Here is a 23,818-nt window from a genome sequence, read left to right on the forward strand (position 1 = left end):
AATAAGATTTTGATGTTTGGAGTCATGGATGATTGTTTTATTCACATTATTCTCAGAATAGTTTTTGAAGCCACAAATGTGAATTCTGTTTAAAGTTAATCCTTTATGTAAGCACCTCTGAAAGTATCCTATTATGTCCATTCATTCCTTGCTTTGTTTCACAAATCCTGTACATAGCACCTGTCCGTCTGCTATCAAACCTCTTGTTAACCTTCCAAAGAGTTAAGGTGCAAAAAGGGACTACAATTAATATTCCAATTGCAACTTTGTTGTTTCTACTAATTAACCTATGTTTTGCACTAATTAATTTTTCAGTGATAGGTAATGCATTGGATAGCATAGTCGTAAAGGAGAGTATGCAAAACAAAGCCATACGAGTAAAATTATTTATTTTGTAACTAAGGCAGAGCTAAAGGAAGTGATTCAGGAAGAGGGGGAGGATGAGGAAGAAGGATCTACAAATGCACCTGTTCCCATAGAGTCTGCTCCAGGACCAGTGAATCAACTTCCTGTTTCTCAGTCTCAGGTAAACACTTTTTATATTTAAAAATAAAAGCTTATTCTTGTAGCTTTTCAGAACTATTTACTTAAAAAAATCTTAACCTTTAGTACCATACAAATTGAATATTGTATTTTTTGCAAGGATTTAAGAGTATAAAAATGGGCAAATGTTGCTACAGCAGTAGTGAGACCACACCTGGAGTACTGTGTACAGGTTTGGTCTCCTTGAGAAACCAAATTGATGCAATTGGTCTCCTTGAGAGACAGTTGCAGTAGAAGTAGTTCAAAGAAGGTTCATTTGACTGATTACTGGGATGAAGATGTGATCTTATGAGGAAAGATTGAACAAGTTAGGCTTATATCCATTGGAGTTTAGAAAAATGAGAGGTGATCTTACACAAGATTCTGAGATTACTTCACAGGGTGGTTCTAAGGCTGATTTTTCCACTTATGAGTGAAACTAGAAATAGGGGACACAGTTTAAAAATAAAGGGTCATCCATTTAAGAAGGAGATGTTAAGAATTTTTTTCTGCGGGTCATTAGTGTGTGGCATTCACTTCATCATAGAGTAACAGAGGATGGGCCTTTGACTATATTCAATGAATTAGATCCATGATTCCAAAGGAATCAAGGGTACTGGGGAAAATGGTGTTGAAGCCACATTCAGATCAACCATGATTTTAAAATATTAAGGCTCAAGGGGCCGAATGGCCTATTCTTGTTCCTAATTCACCTAGATCATAGAACCCTATAGTGCAGAAAGAGGCCCTTCGGCCCATTGAGTCTGCACTGAACACAATCCCACCCAGGCCCACCCCCACATCCCTATATATTATACCCACTAATCCCTCTAACCTACACATCCCTCGACGCTAAGGGGCAATTTCTTAGCATGGCCAATCAGCCTAACCCGCATATCTTCATATGTTTGTATTTAGATCTGCAGGGATGCAGTTGTAGCAGTGACTATATAATTTGGAATTTATGGCGTCAGTGTTACTTCTAGACACGGTTGAGGTACTTGGACTAGTTTAAGTCTAGTCTAATGCAAAGCTACATTTTAAAACAGTCTATATTAGTAGTATCATTTAATAACTTAATTTGTAAGTAATAGGAACATAATATTGTCCCATTTTATAAAGCCACAGATCACATTTTTAGATATTCAACACAATTAGGTAATTAATGTTTAGTGAACTGAAAAAAACACAGTTACAAAAAATTTAAATCACTTGAGTAAAGTTAAGGTCCTCTTTTTGGTTTGAAAAATAAAATCCAATTGCTAGAAGTTATTTTCTTTCTCCAAGTCAAGTGCAATTTCTGTGAATGCTGGTGGATTACAAGATATACTGGAAAATAGACTCCAGATGTACAGGGTTGCAATTAGTAATGCAAAGGAAGCTGGAGAGACATCAAAAATGCGGAGATATGAACGAGGGCTAAAGGTATGTTTTAAATGTTTGTTATTTTTATTGCATCTTTCTTGTAGTTTAAGCTATTAAGCGAGGGTAGTTAAATCTTCTTTAGGACTGCCATTGAGTTGCTTTACAATCAGCCAAAATAGTAATGCTGATCTATGTCCAGCCCACACCTAAAGCTTATGTGTTGTGAGGTTCCATCTAATGACTTGACCAAGAGCTGACCAAGCCGCTTGAATGATGATTTGCACTAAGTATTGTTACTGGCATTATTTTCACTAGGATTTAATGTTCCAGCAAGGTGGGAAAAGGAACATTTCTTTTGCACTATTCCAGCAGTTTTCGTACCGCTCCATATACTCACCGCCTAAGACATTTTTGAATTATTCTTTGCAATAACGCTATTTCTCGACCATTGTACTGCTTTAGCTGAAATTAAACATGTTGTGTTTAAAAGCAAGAGTTGTCTGTTGTGTACTCTTGACACCTACTGTACAATTTGTTAAAAGAGCTTTTCATAACTAAACTTGTGGACCAAAATTCTCCGGCTGCTTGTGTCCCACCAGCGCCGCCAGAGAAAAATGGAGAATTTTGGCGCTCAGCCAAATCTTCGTTCATTGCAGTGGGACAGGAGAATCCCAGTTGTAAGTGAGGTCGGAGAATCCTGCCCGTGGTGTTTCACAAGAATATTGAGGTATTCCATCTACTGTCAGATAATTTGGTCAATTATTTGCAGAACCCTTGTTATAGTTTTGTCAGGAACGTTGTATTTTGTAAATTTAAAAAATAAGTATTTCTATTTAATGTGGCAAAGATTGTGCAACCTTCATCTGTTTTTTCTGTTTAATAGACAATACAGACTATGCTGGCTTCTGCAAAGAAAGGTAAAAAGATAGAGGAAGCAGAAATTCCTCCTCCAGTTGCTACTGGTAAAAGTAGTGCCACAATACTCCAATCCGATGGCTTGAGTGCAAAAATTTTAGAAGCTGAAAGTGTGAAAGGTGGAATGGCTGAACTGCACCAGGATGCACCAGAACTAGCAGATGAGGCACCACTACCTAAGCCTAATGTTACCGTGTTACCTCTGACATCATCTGTGGCTGAGCCTCAAAGCATTGCAGAGTCTGTAACTTCTGGTCAGTCAGAGATCATTGATGTATCCACTACTGCTGACAAGGCAATTAATGATAGCTCAGGTACTGTATCAAATTATTATAAATTTATAGGATTTTATCCTGATTTAAATAATTCAGGTGGATCCCATGATAGCGCAGGTCATTCAAGATTGAATCATGGCACAAATCTGCTCAGTATACTTTTACTATCGGCAGTCTTGTTGATCTTTTTTTTTTGTGACTATTTGAGAAAGGGTTGGTAATGTCAGAAGCAGTATGTCAGCTTGTATCAGTTTGGGTTGATGTAAAATTAGCTTGAATGCAAATTAGGAATGTTACCTAAAGCAGCCATCTAAAGCCATTCATGTTACAGATGAATTTGGCTATTTTTAAAGACAGTTTTGTTTCTATGCTTTACAGGGTGTGATGATACAAAGACAAAAGTATTATTGATTGGAAGACAGAAGGAATTTAAATTGGCTGCATTGAGAGCAAAACAGCAAGGAGACATCACAAAGGCTAAAGAATACATGAAAATCAGCAAAGTAAAGTTTTGTTATTTTAAAAAAATCCATCGATTTGTATAGACTGGTAATGTGTAATATTGAAAATGTGCTGAATTAGAACGATTAGAAAGTTAATTTCTGTAAAATTACATTTGATTTTGTTTTTAACACTTTGAAGATACAGTTGCAAATACTTCATGCTGTGTTTTAGTATTCGTAAAGTCAGTTAAATATCTGATGAGTAACAAAGTTTCATTAATAGAAACTGTCAATGCAACTGGTTAGTATGACAAGTTATGTGTCTGCTCTATCAAAAATGGGTTCATAATATCAAATATGCCAGTGAAGAGAGTGATATTGAGTACCAAATAGTGATCCTTTGGGAGGAACAGCAAATTGGAATAACCTGAATTACATCCTCAACGTTTGAGTAGGCAATTAAAAAGCAGCATTAGTTTTCTGGCCACATTTTTTGGGAAGGGTATATTGCAAAAAGTAACAAGAAAGGAAGGGAAAAATAAGGAATGTGCAACTTACAGCGTCAGAAGTGACTGGATATTTCTCAGTTTTAAAACTTAGTACATTAATTGCAAGTTGTATTTGAACATATATTTGAATGGATGTTAAGGGGAGCCCTGATAGAAGTCTACAAAATTATGAGGCATAGATAGGGTGGACAATCAGAGGCTTTTTTCCAAGGATGGAAGTGTCAATTGCAAGGGAGCACAGGCTTAAAGTGAGAGGGGGCAAGTTTTTAAGGGAGATGTGCAGGAGAAGTTTTTCAGGCAGAGAGTGGTGGGTGCCTGGAACGTGCTGTTAGAGGAGGTGGTGGTGGAAGCAGGCGCATTCATGACATTTAAGAAGCATCTGATGGGTAGATGAATAACGAGGGAATGGAGGGATACGGACTAAGGAAGGGCAGAAGATCTTTTAATTTGGTTAGGGCATCATGATTGGCACAGGCTTGGAGGGCCAAAGGCCTGTTCTTGTGCTATACTTTTTTCTTTGTTCTTTGTGTGTGAGTATATATAGGTTAGTCTAGCAGACATCACTTTTTGTTACAGATGTAAAATAGTTTTAAGGTGCAGGCTGATTTGACATGCAACCTATGACCAATGAGCATATTCCTATTTCGAGTTCCTTGAACAAGCAGGGCTAACTAGTTAAGCACTGACGTGATCTTCTGTTTACTTAAAAATAATTGGACTTTGAAGGAAAACAGTTTTCCATCATAGAATAATATATTTTGAATTGCCCCAAGTCTTTCTTTTCTAAAAAAAGTGTTTAATTTCAAAAAGAGGCAGAAAATATGGAGAAAACTCAGCAGGTCTGGCATGATCTGTGGAGAGAGAAATGATATCAGCATTTCATATCAGTGGTTCTGATGAAAGGTCATCAACCTGAGACATTTGTTTTCCTTTCCACAGATGTTGCCTGAGCAGTTGACAATATGCAGCATTCTTTGTTTCAATTTTAAAGTTAAAGCATCCGCAGTATTTTGCTGCAGTATGTCACTGGAGTTAGCTGCAAACAATGCAATGTGTAATTTTATTTTGCTTGCGATATCAGACTGGTGAGATCACTGATTTAGTGACTAATCTTTATTCCATTTGATTGCTATAAAATCCAGACATTGTCAAATCAAAACTTTGGTTGAGTACAACAAAGATATATTAACCAGTGATACAGAAAACAATTATGCCGATAAAATATTAAACTGTTGGATGATGCAATAAGAACATAAATAGGAGTAGGCCTTCGAGCCCGCCCCACCATTCAATAAGATCGTGGCTGATCTGAAGTGGATCAGTTCCACCTTCCTACTTTCTCCCCATAACCCTTAATTCCCTTGTCTATCAAAAACCTATCTACCCATGACTTAAATATATTCAGCGAGGTAGCCTCCACCACTTCAACGGGCAGAGAATTCCAGAGATTCTCTCGAGTGAAGAAGTTCCTCCTCAACTCTGATCTAAACTGCTCCCCCCCCCACCCCACATATCTTGAGGATAGCAGGACTAGTCCTGCTATCCTTTCTAAGCAGGAAGAATCTCTCTACCTCTACCCTTTCCATCCCCTTCATTATCTTATACGTCTCTATAAGATCCCCCCTCATCCTTCTAAACTCCGAGTACAGACCCAGTCTATTTAGTCTCTCTTCGTAGTCCAACCCCCTCAACTCCGGTATCAGCCTAGTGAACCTCCTGTGCACTCCCTCCAAGGCCAATGTATCCTTCCGCAAGTGCAGCGACCAAAACTGCACACAGTACTCCAGCTGCGGCCTCACCAGTACCCTGTACAGTTGCAGCAAGACCTCCTCCTTTTATATTCTATCCCCCTCGCTATAGTTTAAAGTCTTATAAGTTTGTAGAATGTTAGATCAGTCAATGTGCCTGAAATCATCAGTGCTGTAATGGAAATTACTGGATTTCTGAAACCAACCAGTATGGAAAATGATCAATGCTGCCTTTCTGGACAGTAGTTTATTTAACCTACCTTAGCGACCACTTGTGAACTTGCATTTTAAAATTTTTTCAGACTTTCTGTACGCTGCATATTTTATTTGTTTGACTGGTGTTTCCCATAATTTCAGACAAACCTTCAGGTGCTATAAATTTTTGTGATTACAAAGGTGCATTTCTTACTTATACTTAGGAGCCATGTAATATTATGCTTGCAGCTCCACCTACAGATGCAATTATTTTGGACAATTGTGACCACGTACCATCTATAACATATAGTAGATACACACAGTTTTAAAAGCGTGTTTTCTATTTCTTGTTTCTTCAGAAATTTGATGTTGTAATAAGGGCGTTGGATAATGGGGAGCCTGTGGATCTGAGTAATCTGCCACCATCTCCAACAGGTAGGAATGTATGGATTCGTAATTGTAGAACTGTTGGCTTCATTTTTGTCCACTTATAAAACTGTTCTTTTCCTGTGAAAGTATATTGCAACTTGGGAGGAAATCTAAACTCTGGATTTACTATTTTCAATCTCTGACACTGAAGTAGTAACTTTATTGTATTATTGTACAGGCTTTAAATAAGTCCATATTGTTCTGATCTGAGGCTGATCACAAGTTAAATTCTGCGGTACATTGTTCCATTCTGTGCAAATGCATTGGTATCACACTCAATTTATTTCAGTCCATTCAGACATTTAATTTACCTCTCTCAACAGTGCCAAGCTATGCAAAAATGCATAAAAATTGTTTTATATCTGCACAAATTTCAACACTCTTCATTTGAGATCTCATGAATCCCTAAGAACTGATCAACAATTCATATGTTTTATTGAAAACATCCCTTCTGAAGCTGTAGTTTTGTACTGGATATAACACTACAATTTAGTATTCCATCCAAGTCATAGAATCCCTACAGTGCAGGAGGCGGCCATTTGGCCCATCGAGCATGCACCAACAACAACCCCACCTAGACCCCATCCCTGTAATCCCACAACTTTACCCTGCCAATCCCCCTGACGCCAAGGGACAACTTAGCATGGCCAATCCACCTGACCTGCACTTCTTTGGACTGTGGGAGATAACCAGAATACCCGGAGGTAACCCACGCAGACATGGGGAGAATATGTGAAGCTGGCACAGTCACCCGAGGCTGGAATTGAGCCCGTGTCCCTGGTGCTGTGAGGTAGCAGTGCTAACCAATGTACCATTGTGCTGCTGACAGTGAGCATGTTGACCATAGGAAGTCATCATGAAGCTTGGTCTTTACCCAAAGTTCAATACATACCTTATTCAACAAGCATTAAGATGCTGAAATCAATTAGTGTTCTCCCCACTACCTTGGCAGCTGAAATAATTTCAATAATTACTCCTAACACACCCATGCACCCCTTGTTTTTAGAGTGCAACAGTCAATCATTTTCGAAGCAAGTGAATCTGAGTCCCAGGATACTTATTCCCTTGAAAATGTTGACCTGTATATGTAAAATTGATCGTGTATAGGGAGTGCAGAAATGACGAGTAGATTGGCACAATAAAAACAGTTTATTGGCAAAATCTATGGCCTGATCCAATGTAACTTGTCTCCCCAGTGCCTGGTTTGGATTGAGGATGCATTAAATAATTTTAACATCACTGCATCTCAAATTGGTTCCCATGAACTGCAAGATTTACAGGGTCTGTAAGTGGGTCCTGACTGGCTGAGATCAACTGATTCGAAAAAGGAACCTGAGACTTTCCTAATCTGCATGGCATGATATGCTTATTTTTCTGTGTATTTATTCAATGAACCGTTAGGAGTTCTTACATTCTCATTTTTAATTTAATTTTTGTAGGATTTCTGCATAATGCAATTTGGTAAAATATACATTTCAACAAATATCTTTCAGGAAAAGAAAGAAAAACAATCTTTTCTTGAGATACTAGATGAATTTTGACAGATCCATCCTAAACAGTACTGCTGACATATCAAACTCAGATGCCTAAACTTGTGCGTCTATTAAATATATGTATGTATCTTTTCACATGCCAGTCATGAAATTAATTTCATCTTTGCAATCGTCATGACTACTTGAAATTATTTTACTTTCTCATTTTTAGCTAGTCATAATTAATAGACAGGCCAACCAGAATGAATCAGTTTTAAATATACAAAACAATCCATGGTATTTCGTTTTGTCAAATCAAGCTATTTACAGCTTGGAACCAGCACTCGGAGCACAGTTCTATCACCTGGCAGACTATTAATTTGAAATGTTTGTTACCTGCTACAATTCAGTTAACTAATGGTCTGTCAGATTAAAGATGCTTTGAAACTAATACTGAATGCAAATGTATTATCTTGTAATGTGACATTTTCCTTTTAAAAATACTTCTATTTGTAATTTAGTCAAATGTTTTGACAGATACTTCAGCCCAAGAAGAATCACTGAGTCCTTCCAGTGTAGTACCTCTTCCTGATCAGCAAGGAGTGGATTCCAAAACTGAACCTCAAGTCACTGAACAATCTGGTACAATGTGTTTAGGTGTAAATGTTACCATGTAGCATGGTAGCCTCAGTTGTTTAATGGGAAAGATGAGCATTTCAAAATTATAATTAGAAAATACAGTGGATCATTTCTCTGAAAGTTTGAAGCTTCAGAACATGCTCTTGTTTGAAGCTTCACAACCTTTTGTTTCTCCTATACTTAGTGCAATCAGTAACAAGAATTGGCTCAACTTGGGGAAACGTAGCTAGGGCTGGAAACAGAAAATGGAATTGATGCTGAAAACTTTTGACAAGTTAAATATTTAAATGTTTTGAGCTATTACTATTTGACATGTTTAGTTATTAGTTAGTTTAGTTGGGGCGGCATGGTAGCACAGTGGTTAGCACTGCTGCCTCATGGCACCAGGGAACCAGGTTTGGTTCCCAGCTTGGCTTACTGTGTGGAGTTTGCATGTTCTCCCTGTATCTGTGTGGATTCCCTCCAGATGCTCCAGTTGCCTCCCATAGTCTGAAAGATGTGTTGATTAGGTGCATTGGCCATTGAATTCTCCCTCAGTGTATCTTCATTGCAGTGTTAATGTAAGCCTACTTGTAACTAATAAATAAACATTTTTAATGCAAAGTATGTGGATAGATATGAACAGAAATATTTTAATTAGCTAAAACATTACAGAACTGTTTCTGTATCTAGAATTTTCTTGTTGTCAGATGAAAGATTTAACTTCATTTTCTTTTAAAATCATTTGTTTTTTGAACCTTAAATTTAGATTCTTGACTAATTAATCTCAAGACTGTTAGGCTGTAATGATGTATATTATTTTCTTCCTACCATTGAACTTTGGAATCGTACAAAGACAGACCGTATTAAATTGAGTATTTTCAGCATTAAACAGATTGTGCAATTTTTTTGTATTTAGACAGGATTTCCCAATTGTACAAATAACAACAAGGCCTGTACGGGTAGCAAAATAATAGTTTATGAAGTTGTTGATCTTTTTTGAAATTTAACTTGTTTCCTAAACCTTTGCTCTTACTTTATGACTATGTGAATCACAAAGTTGTATTAGAATTTTCTAAGCTTTCTATTTAAATTCTATTTTGTCAGTTTTTAAGATGTGCATATTTTTTATTTTCCAATTGTATTGTGACTTTAGGAACTTGATCCTTAAAAATGTTGGAAGTGTTAATTTGGATCTACCACTTGCAATGAAGCTGTTATTTTTTTGTTAACGCAATGTTTTCCTTTCATTAAGTGAGTTCAGCCAATGACACTATGAATGTATGCTAATAAATGGTGTCATGGCAAAGGGGAGTGGGTTCTTCCTTCCAATTCTCAATGTAGTGCAATGCTATCTAGGGTACTAAGCAGACAGTAGTTGATCCCTAGTAGTGTTGACAAGTATAGGAATATAATTATTTGGAAACGGTGGTCTAATTTGGTCAGAAATGGTATGTGGATTGAGCCATCTACCGTGGTGTCTTACATGAGTCACAACCAATGGCATTATTCAAGTCAGGAGGGGACTATTCATAGAACCCCACAGTGCAGAAAGAGGCCCTTCAGCCCAGCGAGTCTGCACTGAACACAATCCCACCCAGGCCCTAACCCCATATCCCTACATGTTATACCCACTAATCCCTCTAACCTACGCATCCCTGGACACTAAGGGACAATTTCTTAGCATGGCTAATCAACCTAACCCGCACATCTTTGTGCTGTGGGAGGAAACCAGAGTACCCGGAGGAAACCCACACAGACACGAGGAGAATGTGCAAACTCCACACAGACAGTGACCCGAGCCAGGAATCGAACCCAGGACCTTGAAGCTGTGAAGCAGCAGTGCTAACCACTGCTACCGTGCTGCTACTAGTGAGCAGTGAGAAAATTGAACCAGCACTTGGGAGTGAAACCAGTTGGGTGGATGAGAAAACAAAGTTAAAGAGAGAGACTGTGGATGGGGTAAGTGGGAAGAGGTGAGGAGGGAGAGGAAAATCAATGCAGCTTGAATCAGACAATTGATTTCTTCATGCTGGTAGTTCAGTTCATTAAATATTTGTGTTACAGCTTTTGATCGATGAACTTGATTTCTATTGAATGTTTGTTAACTATAATTTCATGTTTATGATTTTAGGCTCACCACCACCACCCAAAGATGTTCTAGAGGCTCTACTTCAAAGAATGGAGAAATACAAAACAGCAGCTGCTCAAGCTAAAACTGATGGTAATGACCGTAAAGCAAGGATGCATGAGAGAATAGCAAAGGTATGTAAATCCTTGGTGGGGTATTCTTGATGATTTTTCTCTAGCTCCCTTTTTAATTATGTTGCTTTCTTGCCAAGGGGATGTAAGTACCTCAGGTATCTTGTCAATGTCATTATTTATGTGTGAGACTTCTTAGTGAGCCATATGCAGGCTTTCCAGTTCCGGTGATGATTATGAAACAGAGACAATGCACACTTAACTCTAGTAGGAGTCATTCATTTTTGAAAATCCTAGCTGAGGAACAAAGGATCATGATGAGATTGCATTTTGTTATACATACTAGATATTATTATCCTTGTAAACATCCTCTTGTTTATTTCTCCAAATGTTTGAAAGGCTAATCTGGTGAGATTAAATCAGTGTAAAGACAAACTGATTTATTTTACACAATACTATTTTACACAATACTGGAGTGCCCCAGGGATCTGTTCTAGGACCCTTGCTGTTTGTCATTTTCATAAATGACCTGGAAGAGGAAGTGGAAGGATGGGTAAGTAAGTTCGCTGATGACACGAAGGTCGGTGGTGTTGTGGATGGTCTGGAAGGATGGCAAAAGTTGCAGCAGCACATAAATAGGATGCAGGACTGGGCGGAGAAGTGGCAGATGGACTTCAACGCGGATAAATGCGTAGTCGTCCATTTTGGCAGAACCAACGGGATGAACGAGTACACTATCAAGGGCAGGAGTCTTGGTAGTGTTGAGGAGCAGAAGGATCTTGGGGTCCGGGTCCACAGGACTCTTAAATCGGCCTCGCAGGTGGAAGAGGTGGTCAAGAAGGCGTATGGTGTAGTGGCCTTCATAAATCGAGGGATTGAGTTTAGGAGTCGGGAGGTAATGCTGCAACTTTATAAGACCCTTGTCAGGCCTCATTTGGAGTACTGTGCACAGTTCTGGTCGCCTCACTATAGGAAAGACGTAGAAGCTATTGAAAGGGTACAGAGGAGATTTACAAGGATGTTGCCTGGACTGAGAGGCATGCCTTATGAAGTTAGGTTGAGGGAACTGGGTCTCTTTTCCCTGGAGAGACGTAGGTTGAGAGGCGACCTGATAGAGGTTTATAAAATGTTGAGAGGAATAGATAGGGTGGATTCTCAGAGGCTATTTCCCCGGGTTGAAATGGTCGCTACGAGAGGACACAGGTTTAAGGTGCGGGGAGGAAAGTACAGAAGTGATGTTAGGGGTAAGTTTTTCACTCAGAGGGTGGTGGGTGAATGGAATCGGCTGCCGTCAGTGGTGGTGGAGGCGAACTCGCTGGGGTCTTTTAAAAGACTTCTGGATGAGTATATGGGGTTTTATGGGATTGGGGGTTATAGATAGGTGTTGATGTGTTCGGCGCAACTCGTGGGCCGAAGGGCCTGTTTGTGCTGTAGTGTTCTATGTAATACTAGTGAATGAAAAGAGTAACAATTCTGGACTTATATTTGAACTTTTATTATGTTCCACAAAGTTTCTGAAGGTGACATCTGACTAGTTATATCTTTATTTCAACCTGAGCTGACCTCCTGCTGCGACTTCCAAACTGACATTGAGCACGTAGGTTAGTGACAGGCAATCTAGGCTAATGAATGGGCTGCAAGTGGCCTTTCTTCATCTCAGTCGGGCATATATATTAACCATGATCCCTAGTATAAGATTAAGTACATTTAGTACACACCATATATTTCATAAATTGCAGAAAATGCTTAATCATTTAAATGCTAATGAAACTTCAAATGGGGAAAAACAAAAATATTTATGCTTACATTGGACATATTACGATTTACTGTGCTTATCAATGCTAGTGCCACCTACAAACTAGAAGTTCTGTACTTAATTATGTAAGTATGTGTTTTAGGTATTTATTTATTATCTGTTTATTTTAATTAAATCCTGTTGCTCTCAATAACTTTGCTATTATAAAAACCTTATTATGAAGAAAATCTTAATTACCAGTACATTATACCAGTATTTAATAGATAGAAGGAAAACTAAATAATATACTCACCAATCAGTCGCTCCATTTTCATTGTCGCTTTTTCACATGCTCTCAGCAAAGTGGGGGAGGGTGAGCAAAAGTTGGTTAAAAGAGAAACACTTGAATGAATGTAAACTAGACGTGAATGTTAAAATAGATTGTAAAAGGTTTTAATAAGTGTATATAAAAAGGAGAGCAGTGAAAATAATTTCTTCTGTCTCTGCTCTAAAACTTTATCATGGGGAATGAGCAAATGAGGATGTTGATCAAACAACATAGAATACATAAATTACACACTAAAAATAAAGGATAACCAAGAAGCTAATAAGAGTGAGGAAGTTAAATTAATTTCTATCCACAGAGGAAATAATTAGGGTGACTTAGGGTCTGAAATCAGACAAATCCACAGAACCTAATGGCCTACATCCTAAGATTCTAAAGAGGTAGCTGCAAGGACAGCAAATGCACGGCTCAGAATTTTCCAAAATTCCCTAGATCCTACAGCGGTCCTGGCAAATTGTAAATTAGTAAATGTATCAGAACTATTCCAGAAAAGAGGGAAAAAGAAAACGCAGAACTACAGGTCAGTTAGCTTGATATCAGTCAACATCCTGGGTTTGCCATTGACAAGAAACTGAATTGAACTAGCTATATGATATTGTGATCACAAGAGCAGGTCAGAGACTAGGAATCCTGTAACGAGTAACTCCTCTCCTGACTTGCCAAACCCTGTCTGCCATCTACAAGGTATAAGTCAGAAGTGTGCAGCTCCAACAGCACTCCAGAAACTTGACACCATTCAGGACAAAGCAGCCCACTTAATTCACATCCCATCTACAAACATTCACTCCCTCCACCATCAACAAACAGTGGCAGCAGTGTGTACCAACTACATGATGCACTGCAGGAACTCACCAAGGTTCCTTGGGCAGCACTTTTAAACCCATGACCATTACCACTTTGAAGGACAAGGGCAGCAGACATGGAAATACCACCACTTGGAAGTTCTCCTCCAAGTCGCTCACCATCCTGACTTTGAAATATATCACCATCCCATCACTGTCAGTGGGTCAAAATCCTGGAACACGTTCTTAAACAGGGACTGCTGCGGTCAAGAAGGCAGCTCACCTCCACCACCTCAAGGCCAACTGGGGATAGGCCAGAAATGCTGGTTTCCAGGATCAAAGGATTATGGGAAGTAGATGGGAAACGCTAAGGCAGCAGTTTAGCAAGATTGCATTGAATGGCAGAGCAGTTTTGAGGGGCCATATAATTTACCTGTCCTCCTATTTCTTATGCTCCTATGTCCAATCCTAAAAATCCTGAACCTAAGTTCAGCAGAAACATGCTCTTGGCTTCAACCGAAACAAGTTAAAAATGCTTTGTCATGACAGTCTTTTTAGAGCTTGAGAAGAACACAAGAAGAAACCCGAGGACCTTTGACGAGAGTAACTAAAGACAGGGAAGGTAGTGTTGGGTAGACAGAATGGGTAGAGATCGTTTAACAATTTTTTTTTCTGTTTTATGCAAAAGAAGCACTAGAAATGCTTCCAAAGACAGTAAGCATTTAAAAGTTTGAAATTGCAGCACAGTTGCTGAGGTGCAGTGCACTATCTGGCACAAAATTAGATAGCCCCAAGCTTATTGGAGATAGTTTTAACATTGGAAATCTGTGTGCTCCATTTGAAAGAAGGACTTTTTTGTAATGTGTGAAAGATAATCAACACCTTTGTTAATTTTGAAGCAATATCAAGGTGCCATTCGAGCACACAAAGCCGGAAGGAAAGTGGATTTTGCAGATCTTCCTGTACCCCCAGGTAAGTAATAATGTAAATATTTGTGTATGCTTAAAAATGAATCAGCGTTTGTATATATAAAGCCAAAAAGAAAAAAAACCTTTGCCAATGGACCATAAAAAACAAATGGCTGAGGAATGTATGGAGGATGAAGATGATGACGATGATTTAGAAAATGAAGAAGAACTGTTGGTAATTTGAAGTCTTGGGGCATAACTAGGTTAGATAAGTACAGTATAAGGGTCATGATAGGCATAGTGGCACAGTGGTTGGTGCTGCTGCCTCGCAGCTCCAGGGATCCTGGTTCAATTCTGACCTTGGGTGACTGTGTGGAATTTGCTCATTCTCCCCATGCCTGCATGGGTTTCCTCAGGGTTGCCTGGTTTCCTCCCACAGTCCAAAGATGTGCTGGTTAGGTGGGCTGGACATGCAAAATTGCTCCTTGGTGTTCGAAGATGTATAGGTTAGATGGGATTGGCCATGGTACATGTGTGGGATTACAGGGATAGGGCAGGGGAAAGTGCTTGGGTAAAATACACTGAGTCAGTACAGTCGATGACCTCTTCTGCACTGTAGCTATTCTATGATTCTAATCCTCACTGCTTTAAGTGAGTGCATTTGTGTTAACATGATTTCCCACTACACACAATGGAAGATTTACATGAATATAACTGCTACTTATTTTTCTGTCCCAAATTGTAGCACATTTCCATTTCTATATTATACTTTTATTCACTTTCCTATTTCAAGGCTTTTTAAGTGTTTCAATAAATCCCTATCCACTGAGAAATGATGCCCAGTTTTTATGCTGTACGTAAGCCTCCTTCCATCCCTCTTCAACTGTAATCTTATTAATATATTGTCCTATATCTTTATTCTTCGTGCTGCCTAACTTATCCTTAAATGAAACTACTGTACAGCTCAACAACTCCTTGAAGTCATGCAGTCCATGTTTTTAACCACTCGCTGGATAGGTAAATTCCCTGTTGTATGCAGCAATGATTTACTTACGTTCATGATCTCTAGTTTTGGATACCTTCACAATTGGAAACATTTTCTTGACATCGAATTTTTAAAAATAGTCCTGACAAAAATATATTACTTGCTCCTTCAGGAAGACTTAGACTAACTTGACTTCTGTTCCAAAAGGCCTGCTTCTATATATTGTGGGAAATAAAAATGACAGTTTTTTTTTGTGCTGTGAGCCTCTACATTCCCAATAATGCTTAAGAGCAGAAGATATGAAAAGAGCACCTTTACTTCAAGTAAGTTTTTTGTCATAACACTATCCAACGCAGAAGGAGCCCATTCTGCCCATCATGTCCATAACAGCTCTTTGAAGAGCAACTATTTTCACTCTTGTTCTTCTCCATAGCCCTGCTTTGCTTTTCTTTTCTGTATATATCCAAATGCCCTTTACAGGTTACAACATAGTATCCTGCTTGACCAGATTTTTGGCTGTTTTCAACAGTATGTTAATTAGTACATCTGGCAGAGACTTGTTGGGTGTAATGATAGTGTATTTATGTGTAAAGTTTACCTTTTTCTAAAGATGTCTTGCCGGTTAGATTATTATAAAATTTCTGTGAATCTCGCGTGCGAGCTTAGAGGATTTTGCCCTGTACTTTCTTCCAGCTAGGTTGTGTACAGTTGGGTTCAGAGCTTTAATTCTGAATGCAGTGAGCAAAGACTTCTTGCAAACTATGTATGAAGTCTATGTATTTATGCAGTGTAGGCTTGTCCCATTCTGAGAAATACTATTCTTCATTCTCACAATCCCTGAGAATGAGAGGAATTTGCATCCTGTAGCATAAAGTGTTTGAACTGAAAATGGAATCCGCTTCAGTAATAGGAAATGAAAAGAGAAATGAGTTGAAACAATGCAATAATTATGGAACAAAGACAAGGGAAATGATGTGTCAAACTTACTGAAAACTAATAAGCCAAAAACAGTCTCGTACTCCCGGTACAATGTTCTCCTTTAAAGAAAGCCAGGAAGTAAGCAAACAATTATACCCATGTGAAAGTGGGCTTTAGCAATAACTATGTTTCAGAAGTAGATTACAAACTGCAGTTAAATGAACTGTTGTGCATGATTTTCAAATCCTTGACAAACAACAGTTCAAGTATGTTGTGCATGTATGCATCCTGTTTGGAAAATTTAGGGATGGCATGGTGACAGTGGTTAACACTGCTGCCTCACAGTGCCAGGGACCTGGGTTTGATTCTAGCCTTGGGTGATTGACTGTGTGGACTTTGCACATTTTCCGTGGGTCTGCATGGGCTTCCTCCAGGTGCTCTGTTTTCCTCTCACAGACCAAAAGAAGTGCAGGTTAGATGGATTGGTTGTGCTAAATTGTCCCTTGGTGTCCCAAAGTGTGTGGGTTAGGGGGATATTTGCTGATGACACCAAGATTGGTGGAACGGCAAATTGTGCGGAGGGTGCGGAGAGTCTACAGAAGGATCTAGATAGGCTGGGCAAATGGGCCAGGAAATGGCAAATGGAATTTAATGTTGGCAAGTGCGAGGTGGTCCACTTTGGTAGGAATAATAGTAGGAAGGATTATTACTTACGTGGCAAAAAACTACAGCAGGTGACGGTGCAGAGGGACCTTGGGGTCCTTGTGCATGAGTTGCAAAAACCCAGCTTGCAGGTGCAGCAAGTGGTCAGGAAGGTGAATGGGATGCTGGCCTTCATAGCGAGGGGGATTGAATATAAAAGTAGGGAGATCTTGCTGCAGCTGTATAGGGCATTGGTGAGGCCGCAGCTGGAGTACTGTGTGCAGTTTTGGTCGCCGTACTTACGCAAGGATATTTTGGCCTTGGAGGGAGAGCAGAGGAGGTTTACTAGGCTGATGCCGGAGTTGAGGGGGTTGAGCTATGAGGAGAGGCTGAATAAATTAGGCTTGTACTCGTTAGAGTTTAGAAGAATGAGGGGAGATCTCATTGAGACGTATAAGATGATGAATGGGATGGATAGGATGGAGGTGGAGAGACTCTTCCCGCTCAGAAAGGACAGTAGGACTAGGGGGCACAGCCTCAAGATAAAGGGGGGGTGGTTTAGAACGGAGTTGAGGAGGAACTTCTTCACTCAAAGGTTGGTGAATCTCTGGAATTCTCTGCCCGTTGAAGTGGTGGAGGCTACCTCGCTAAATATTTTTAAGACGCGGGTTGATGGGTTTTTGATAAGAGAGGGGATTAAGGGTTATGGGGAGAGGGCGGGAATGTGGAACTGAGCCACGACAGATCAGCCATGATCTTATTGAATGGCGGGGCAGGCTCGAAGGGCTAGATGGCCTACTCCTGCTCCTATTTCTTATGTTCTTATTAGCGGGGTAAACAAGTGGGACTATGGGAAAAAGGGTGGGACCGTCTGTCAGAGTGTCATTGGGATGAATGGCCTTCTTTTGTACTGTAATGATTCTATGAAAATGCTGGTTATTATCTTTCTGCACGTCAGGGAAAAATCTCTTGCTGAGAATTTATTTACACCCCTTTCCTTCCCACAAACACCAGACACAGTTATGCATCATGTTATATATGCTGTAGTGGAAAATTTCCCTCAAAGTCACACTTCAATTTGTGTAGGTGATGAATCTTTATTTGTTCACCAACTTGATTTTGATCAAGAAATAAAGTAAGTGTATATCAACAAAGAGCCTTTCACACCCCCAGGATTCCCCAAAGTGCTTCATATCTAATGAAGTACTTTAAAAAATGTTGTGACTCTTGTAAGAAATACAGCAGTCAATTTGTGCACAGCAAAATTCCACAAACACAAGTGAGAACACAACCAGATAATCTGTTTTGTTTTAAACTGATGTTGGTTGAGGCGTAAACATCGGCACGGGCATTGGGGAGAACTTTACAGCACTTTGGTTGCCACAGAATCTTTTACAACCACCTGAGGGGACCAAAAGGACTCAATTTAACATCTGATCCCAAAGTCGGCACACCCACAGTGCTGCACTTGGGTGTCAGCTTAGAACATATACTCTGGCCTCTGGATTAGAACCTGAATATACGATCTTCTGACCTAGAAGTGAGTGGTGTCACTGAGTCAAAGAAGTTGATAAAGAAGGGTAGGATAAACTATGAAGCTGGGCTAACGCTTAATATAAAAAAGGATAGCAAGAGTTTTTATAAATATATGAAAAGGAAGAGGCTGGCTAGGGTGAACGTTGGACCCTTAGAGGATGAGAGGGGGGACTTAGTGGTCGGGGATGGGGAAACGGTTGAGGCCTTGAATAACTTTTTTGTTTCGGTCTTCACGGAGGAGGACGTGAATAATTTGCCGGGTGTTAGCGATGGAAAGATGGTAGGAGTGGAGGGCCTGAATGACATTATTGTTACTAGAGAGGCGGTGCTCGACAGACTGGAGGGACTGATTGTGGACAAGTCCCCAGGACCGGATGGAATGCATCCAAGGGTTCTGAAAGAAATGGCGGAGGTGATAGTGGATGCCTTGGTGATTATTTTCCAAACGTCGCTGGATTCCGGGGAAGTGCCGGAAGATTGGAAAACGGCTAATGTTACGTCGTTGTTTAAGAAGGGTGGCAGGCAAAAGGTAGGGAATTATAGGCCGGTTAGTTTAACGTCTGTTGTAGGTAAAATGTTAGAATCCGTCATCAAGGAGAGAATAGCGAGGCATCTTGAGGAGAATTGTTTGATAGAGCAGACGCAGCACGGTCTCGTTAAGGGGAAGTCGTGTCTGACGAACTTATTGGAGTTCAATGAGGATGTGTCTAGGCCGGTGGATAGAGGAGAGCCGGTGGATGTGGTGTATCTTGATTTTCAGAAGGCGTTTGACAAGGTGCCTCACAAGAGGTTATTACAGAAGGTCAGGGGGCATGGAGTTGGGGGTAGGGTGTTAGCGTGGATAGAGGATTGGCTGTCACATAGGAGGCAGAGAGTGGGGGTCAATGGGTGCTATTTGGAATGGCAGTTGGTGACTAGTGGAGTGCCCCAGGGGTCGGTGCTGGGGCCTCAGCTATTTACCATTTATATAGATGATCTGGAGGAGGGAACCGAGTGTATGGTGTCGAAATTTGCTGATGACACCAAGATTGGTGGAACGGCAAATTGTGCGGAGGGTGTGGAGAGTCTGCAGAAGGATCTAGATAGGCTGGGCGAATGGGCCAGGAACTGGCAAATGGAATTTAATGTTGGCAAATGTGAGGTTGTCCACTTTGGTAGGAATAATGGTAGGAAGGACTATTACTTGCATGGCGAAAAACTGCAGCATGCGATGGTGCAGAGGGACCTCGGGGTCCTTGTGCATGAGTCGCAAAAACCCAGCCTGCAGTTGCAGCAGGTGGTCAGGAAGGCAAATGGGATGCTGGCCTTCATAGCGAGGGGGATTGAATATAAAAGTAGGGAGGTCTTGCTGCAGCTGTATAGGGCACTGGTGAGGCCACAGCTGGAGTACTGTGTGCAGTTTTGGTTGCCGCACTTACGCAAGGATATTTTGGCCTTGGAGGGAGTGCAGAGGAGGTTTACTAGGCTGATGCCGGAGTTGAGGGGGTTGAACTATGAGGAGAGGCTGAATAAACTAGGCTTGTACTTGTTAGAGTTTAGAAGAATGAGGGGAGATCTCATTGAGACATATAAGATGATGAATGGGATGGATAGGATGGAGGTGGAGAGACTCTTCCTGCTCAGAAAGGACAGTAGGACTAGGGGGCACAGCCTCAAGATAAAGGTGGGGGGGGGGTTTAGAACGGAGTTGAGGAGGAACTTCTTCACCCGAAGGGTGGTGAATCTCTGGAATTCTCTGCCCGTTGAAGTGGTGGAGGCTGCCTCGCTAAATATTTTTAAGACGCGGGTTGATAGGTTTTTGATAGGCAAGGGGATTAAGGGTTATGGGGAGAGGGCGGGAATGTGGAACTGAGACACGACAGATCAGCCATGATCTTATTGAATGGCGGGGCAGGCTCAAGAGGCTAGATGGCCTACTCTTGCTCCTATTTCTTATGTTCTTATGTCAAGACTGACTCAATAAAGGTGGAATTTATCTTGTTTCTTTTAACAGACATGTAGTTAACAAAAATATAAGTGCATAATTTAGCAACTCATCAAGCTTCCTTCAGCAGAGGGCAAACCTGCAACCTCTGGCATCCAGAAGGACATGGATAGCAGACACATGGGAACACCACCCACTTGAAAGTTCCCCTCCAACACATTGATTTAGAACTGCCTTGTTGTTCCTTCATTGTCACTGAGGCAAAAGAAACCTGGAGAAATTGAACAGTTTGGGCTTATACTCGCTGGAGTTCAAAAGGATGAGAGAGGATCTGATCGAGGTATATAAAATTCCAATAGGCATTAATAGAGTAAACTTAGACCAAATGTTTCCTTTTATGGGGCAGTCAAAAACAAGAGGTCATAGGAATATAGGGAGGCAGTAGATTTAAAACTGAGATAAGAGGAACTACTATAGCTAAATGGGTACAAAATTGGCTTAATGACAGAAACCAGAGGGTGGTTGTAGAGGATTGTTTTTCAAACTGGAGGCCTATGACCAGCGGTGTGCCTTAGGGATCAGTGTTAGGTCCACAGTTATTTGTTTGTATTAATGATTTGGATGAGAATATGGGAGACATGATTAGTAAGTTTGCAGATGACGCCAAGATTAGTGGCATAGTGGAAAGTGAAGAAGGTTATTTCGGATTGCAACGGGATCTTGATCAGTTGGGCCACTGGGCTGATGAATGGCAGATGGAGTTTAATTTAGATAAATTTGAGCTCATGCATTGAATCAAGGCAGGACTTACTCAGTTAATGGTAGGGCTTGGGGAAAGTTACAGAACAAAAAGATCTAGGAGTACAGATTCATAGCTCCTTGAAAGTGGAGTCACAGATAGACAGAGTGGTGAAGAAGGCATTCAGCATGCTTGGTTTCATTGGTCAGAACATTGAATACAGGAGTTGGGACATCTTGTTGAAGTTGTACAAGACTTTGGTAAGGCCACACTTGGAATACTGTGTACAGTTCTGGTCACTATTATAGAAAAGACATTATTAAACTAGAAGGAGTGCAGAAAAGATTTATTAGGATGTTATCAAGACCTGATGGTTTGAGTTATAAGGTGAGGCTGGATAGACTGGGACTTTTTTCTCTGGAGCATAGGGGCTGAGGGATGATCGTATAGAGGTCTATAAAATAATGAGGGGCGTAGATCAGCTGGGTAGTCAATATCTTTTCCCAAAGGTAGGGGAGTCTAAAACTTGAGGGCATAGGTTTAAGATGAGAGGGGAGAGATACAAAAGTGTCCAGCGGGGCAATTTTTTCACACACAGGGTGGTGAGTGTCTGGAATGAGCTGCCAGAGGTTGTAGTAGAGCCAGGTACAATTTCGTCTTTTAAAAAGCATTTAGACAGTTACGTGGGTAAGATGGGTGTAGAGGGATATGGGCCAAATGTGGGCAATTAGGACTAGCTTCGGGGTTTAAAAAAAAGGGCAGCATGGACAAGTTGGGTTGAAGGTCCTGTTTCCATGCTCTACTTCTCGCAGCAGGTGGTGAATTTGTGGAACTCGCTGCCCCATAGCATGGTTAAGTCAGAATCATTAAATGGTTTCAAGAAGGTGGTAGATATATTTCCGTTTTTTTTAATGGGTTAAAAGGATGTGGGGAACAGGTAGGGTGGTGAATTTGAGATCAGGGAGAGACCAGCCATGATCTGTTGAATGGCGGAGCGGGCTCAAAGGTCTGAATTTGCCTACTACTCCTATTCCTGTGTAGCTCCTTTCCTAATAAATTGCTGTGCCTATACCACCAGGACAGCAGCAATTTAAGAAGACAACTCACTACCTACCATATTCTCAAGGACAATTAAGGATGGGCAGCAAATGTGTGACTTGTCAGTAAGTAACTTGCACATTTCACGAAGGAATAAACAAATTTTGGCAATCGCATTGGTATGGTAGAACAATAATTGTACTGGACCAGTAATCCAGGCTAATAAATTTGGAGATTCAATTTAAAATCTCACTGCAGCAATTGGGAAATTTAAATTCAAGTAATTTAAGTCTGGAATAAACGGCTGGTAGTAATAATGGTGACCATGAGATTGTAGGATTGTCATAAAACTCATCTGGTTTACTAGTGTCCTTTAGGGAAGGAAACCTTTTATTCTTCATCCATGTCGGCTGATTTAGAACATTGAACATTACAGCACAGTACAGGCCCTTTGGCTCTCAATGTTGTGCTGAGCTATGTCCAATCCCAAGATCAAGCTAGCCCACTCCCTGTAATTCTGGTGTGCTCCATGTGCCTATCTAATAACCGCTTGAAAGTTGCTAAAGTGTCTGACTGCACAATCAGAGCAGGCAGTCTATTCCACCCCCCAACCACCCTCAGTGAAGAATCTACCTCGGACCTCCCTCCTATATCTTCCACCATGAACCTTATAGTTTGTTTAAGAACCTTATATGTGACTCCAGACTTCTTACCCCAAGTGCGAGGTGGTCCACTTTGGGAGGAATAATGGTAGGAAGGACTATTACTTACGTGGCGAAAAACTGCAGCAGGCGACGGTGCGGAGGGACCTCGGGGTCCTTGTGCATGAGTCGCAAAAACCCAGCCTGTAGGTGCAGCAGGTGGTCAGGAAGGCTAATGGGATGCTGGCCTTCATAGCGAGGGGGATTGAATATAAAAGTAGGGAGGTCTTGCTGCAGCTGTATAGGGCACTGGTGAGGCTGCAGCTGGAGTACTGTGTGCAGTTTTGGTTGCCGCACTTGCGCAAGGATATTTTGGCCTTGGATGGAGTGCGGAGGAGGTTTACTAGGCTGATGCTGGAGTTGAGGGGGTTGAGCTATGAGGAGAGGCTGAATAAACTAGGCTTGTACTCGTTAGAGTTTAGAAGAATGAGGGGAGATCTCATTGAGACATATGAGATGATGAATGGGATGGATAGGATAGAGGTGGAGAGACTCTTCCCGCTCAGAAAGGACAGTAGGACTAGGGGGCACAGCCTCAAGATAAAGGGGGGGACGGTTTAGAACGGAGTTGAGGAGGAACTTCTTCACTCAAAGGTTGGTGAATCTCTGGAATTCTCTACCCATTGAAGTGGTGGAGGCTGCCTCGCTGAATATTTTTAAGACGCGGGTTGATGGGTTTTTGATAAGCGAGGGGATTAAGGGTTATGGGGAGAGGGCAGGAATGTGGAACTGAGCCACGACAGATCAGCCATGATCTTATTGAATGGCGGGGCAGGCTCGAAGGGCTAGATGGCCTACTCCTGCTCCTATTTCTTATGTTCTTATGAATGACAGTCAGCCACCCTTTGAAATGGCCTAGCAGAACACTTTT

The 23,818-nt window shown here is 40.8% G+C and overlaps 1 protein-coding gene across 2 annotated transcripts in view; it reads left to right on the forward strand.

Moving 5' to 3' along the window:
- The window catches only part of cc2d1b (coiled-coil and C2 domain containing 1B), a 76,836-nt gene that overhangs the window by 10,927 nt on the left and 42,091 nt on the right, over positions 1-23,818 (forward strand). For both annotated transcript variants that reach the window (XR_013887853.1, XM_080195470.1), the window contains exons 4-11: positions 404-526; positions 1,810-1,947; positions 2,771-3,116; positions 3,456-3,580; positions 6,332-6,407; positions 8,411-8,515; positions 10,626-10,756; positions 14,456-14,528. Coding sequence is in view for 1 of the 2 variants with exons in the window: in XM_080195470.1 (XP_080051596.1) it covers positions 404-526; positions 1,810-1,947; positions 2,771-3,116; positions 3,456-3,580; positions 6,332-6,407; positions 8,411-8,515; positions 10,626-10,756; positions 14,456-14,528 (1,117 nt within the window). In the remaining variant the exon portion in view is untranslated. The remainder of the gene's footprint in view (positions 1-403; positions 527-1,809; positions 1,948-2,770; positions 3,117-3,455; positions 3,581-6,331; positions 6,408-8,410; positions 8,516-10,625; positions 10,757-14,455; positions 14,529-23,818) is intronic.

The sequence above is a fragment of the Carcharhinus amblyrhynchos genome, chromosome 9, assembly GCF_965287045.1.
Source record: "Carcharhinus amblyrhynchos chromosome 9, sCarAmb.v2.hapA, whole genome shotgun sequence".
Classification (NCBI taxonomy): Eukaryota; Metazoa; Chordata; class Chondrichthyes; order Carcharhiniformes; family Carcharhinidae; genus Carcharhinus; species Carcharhinus amblyrhynchos.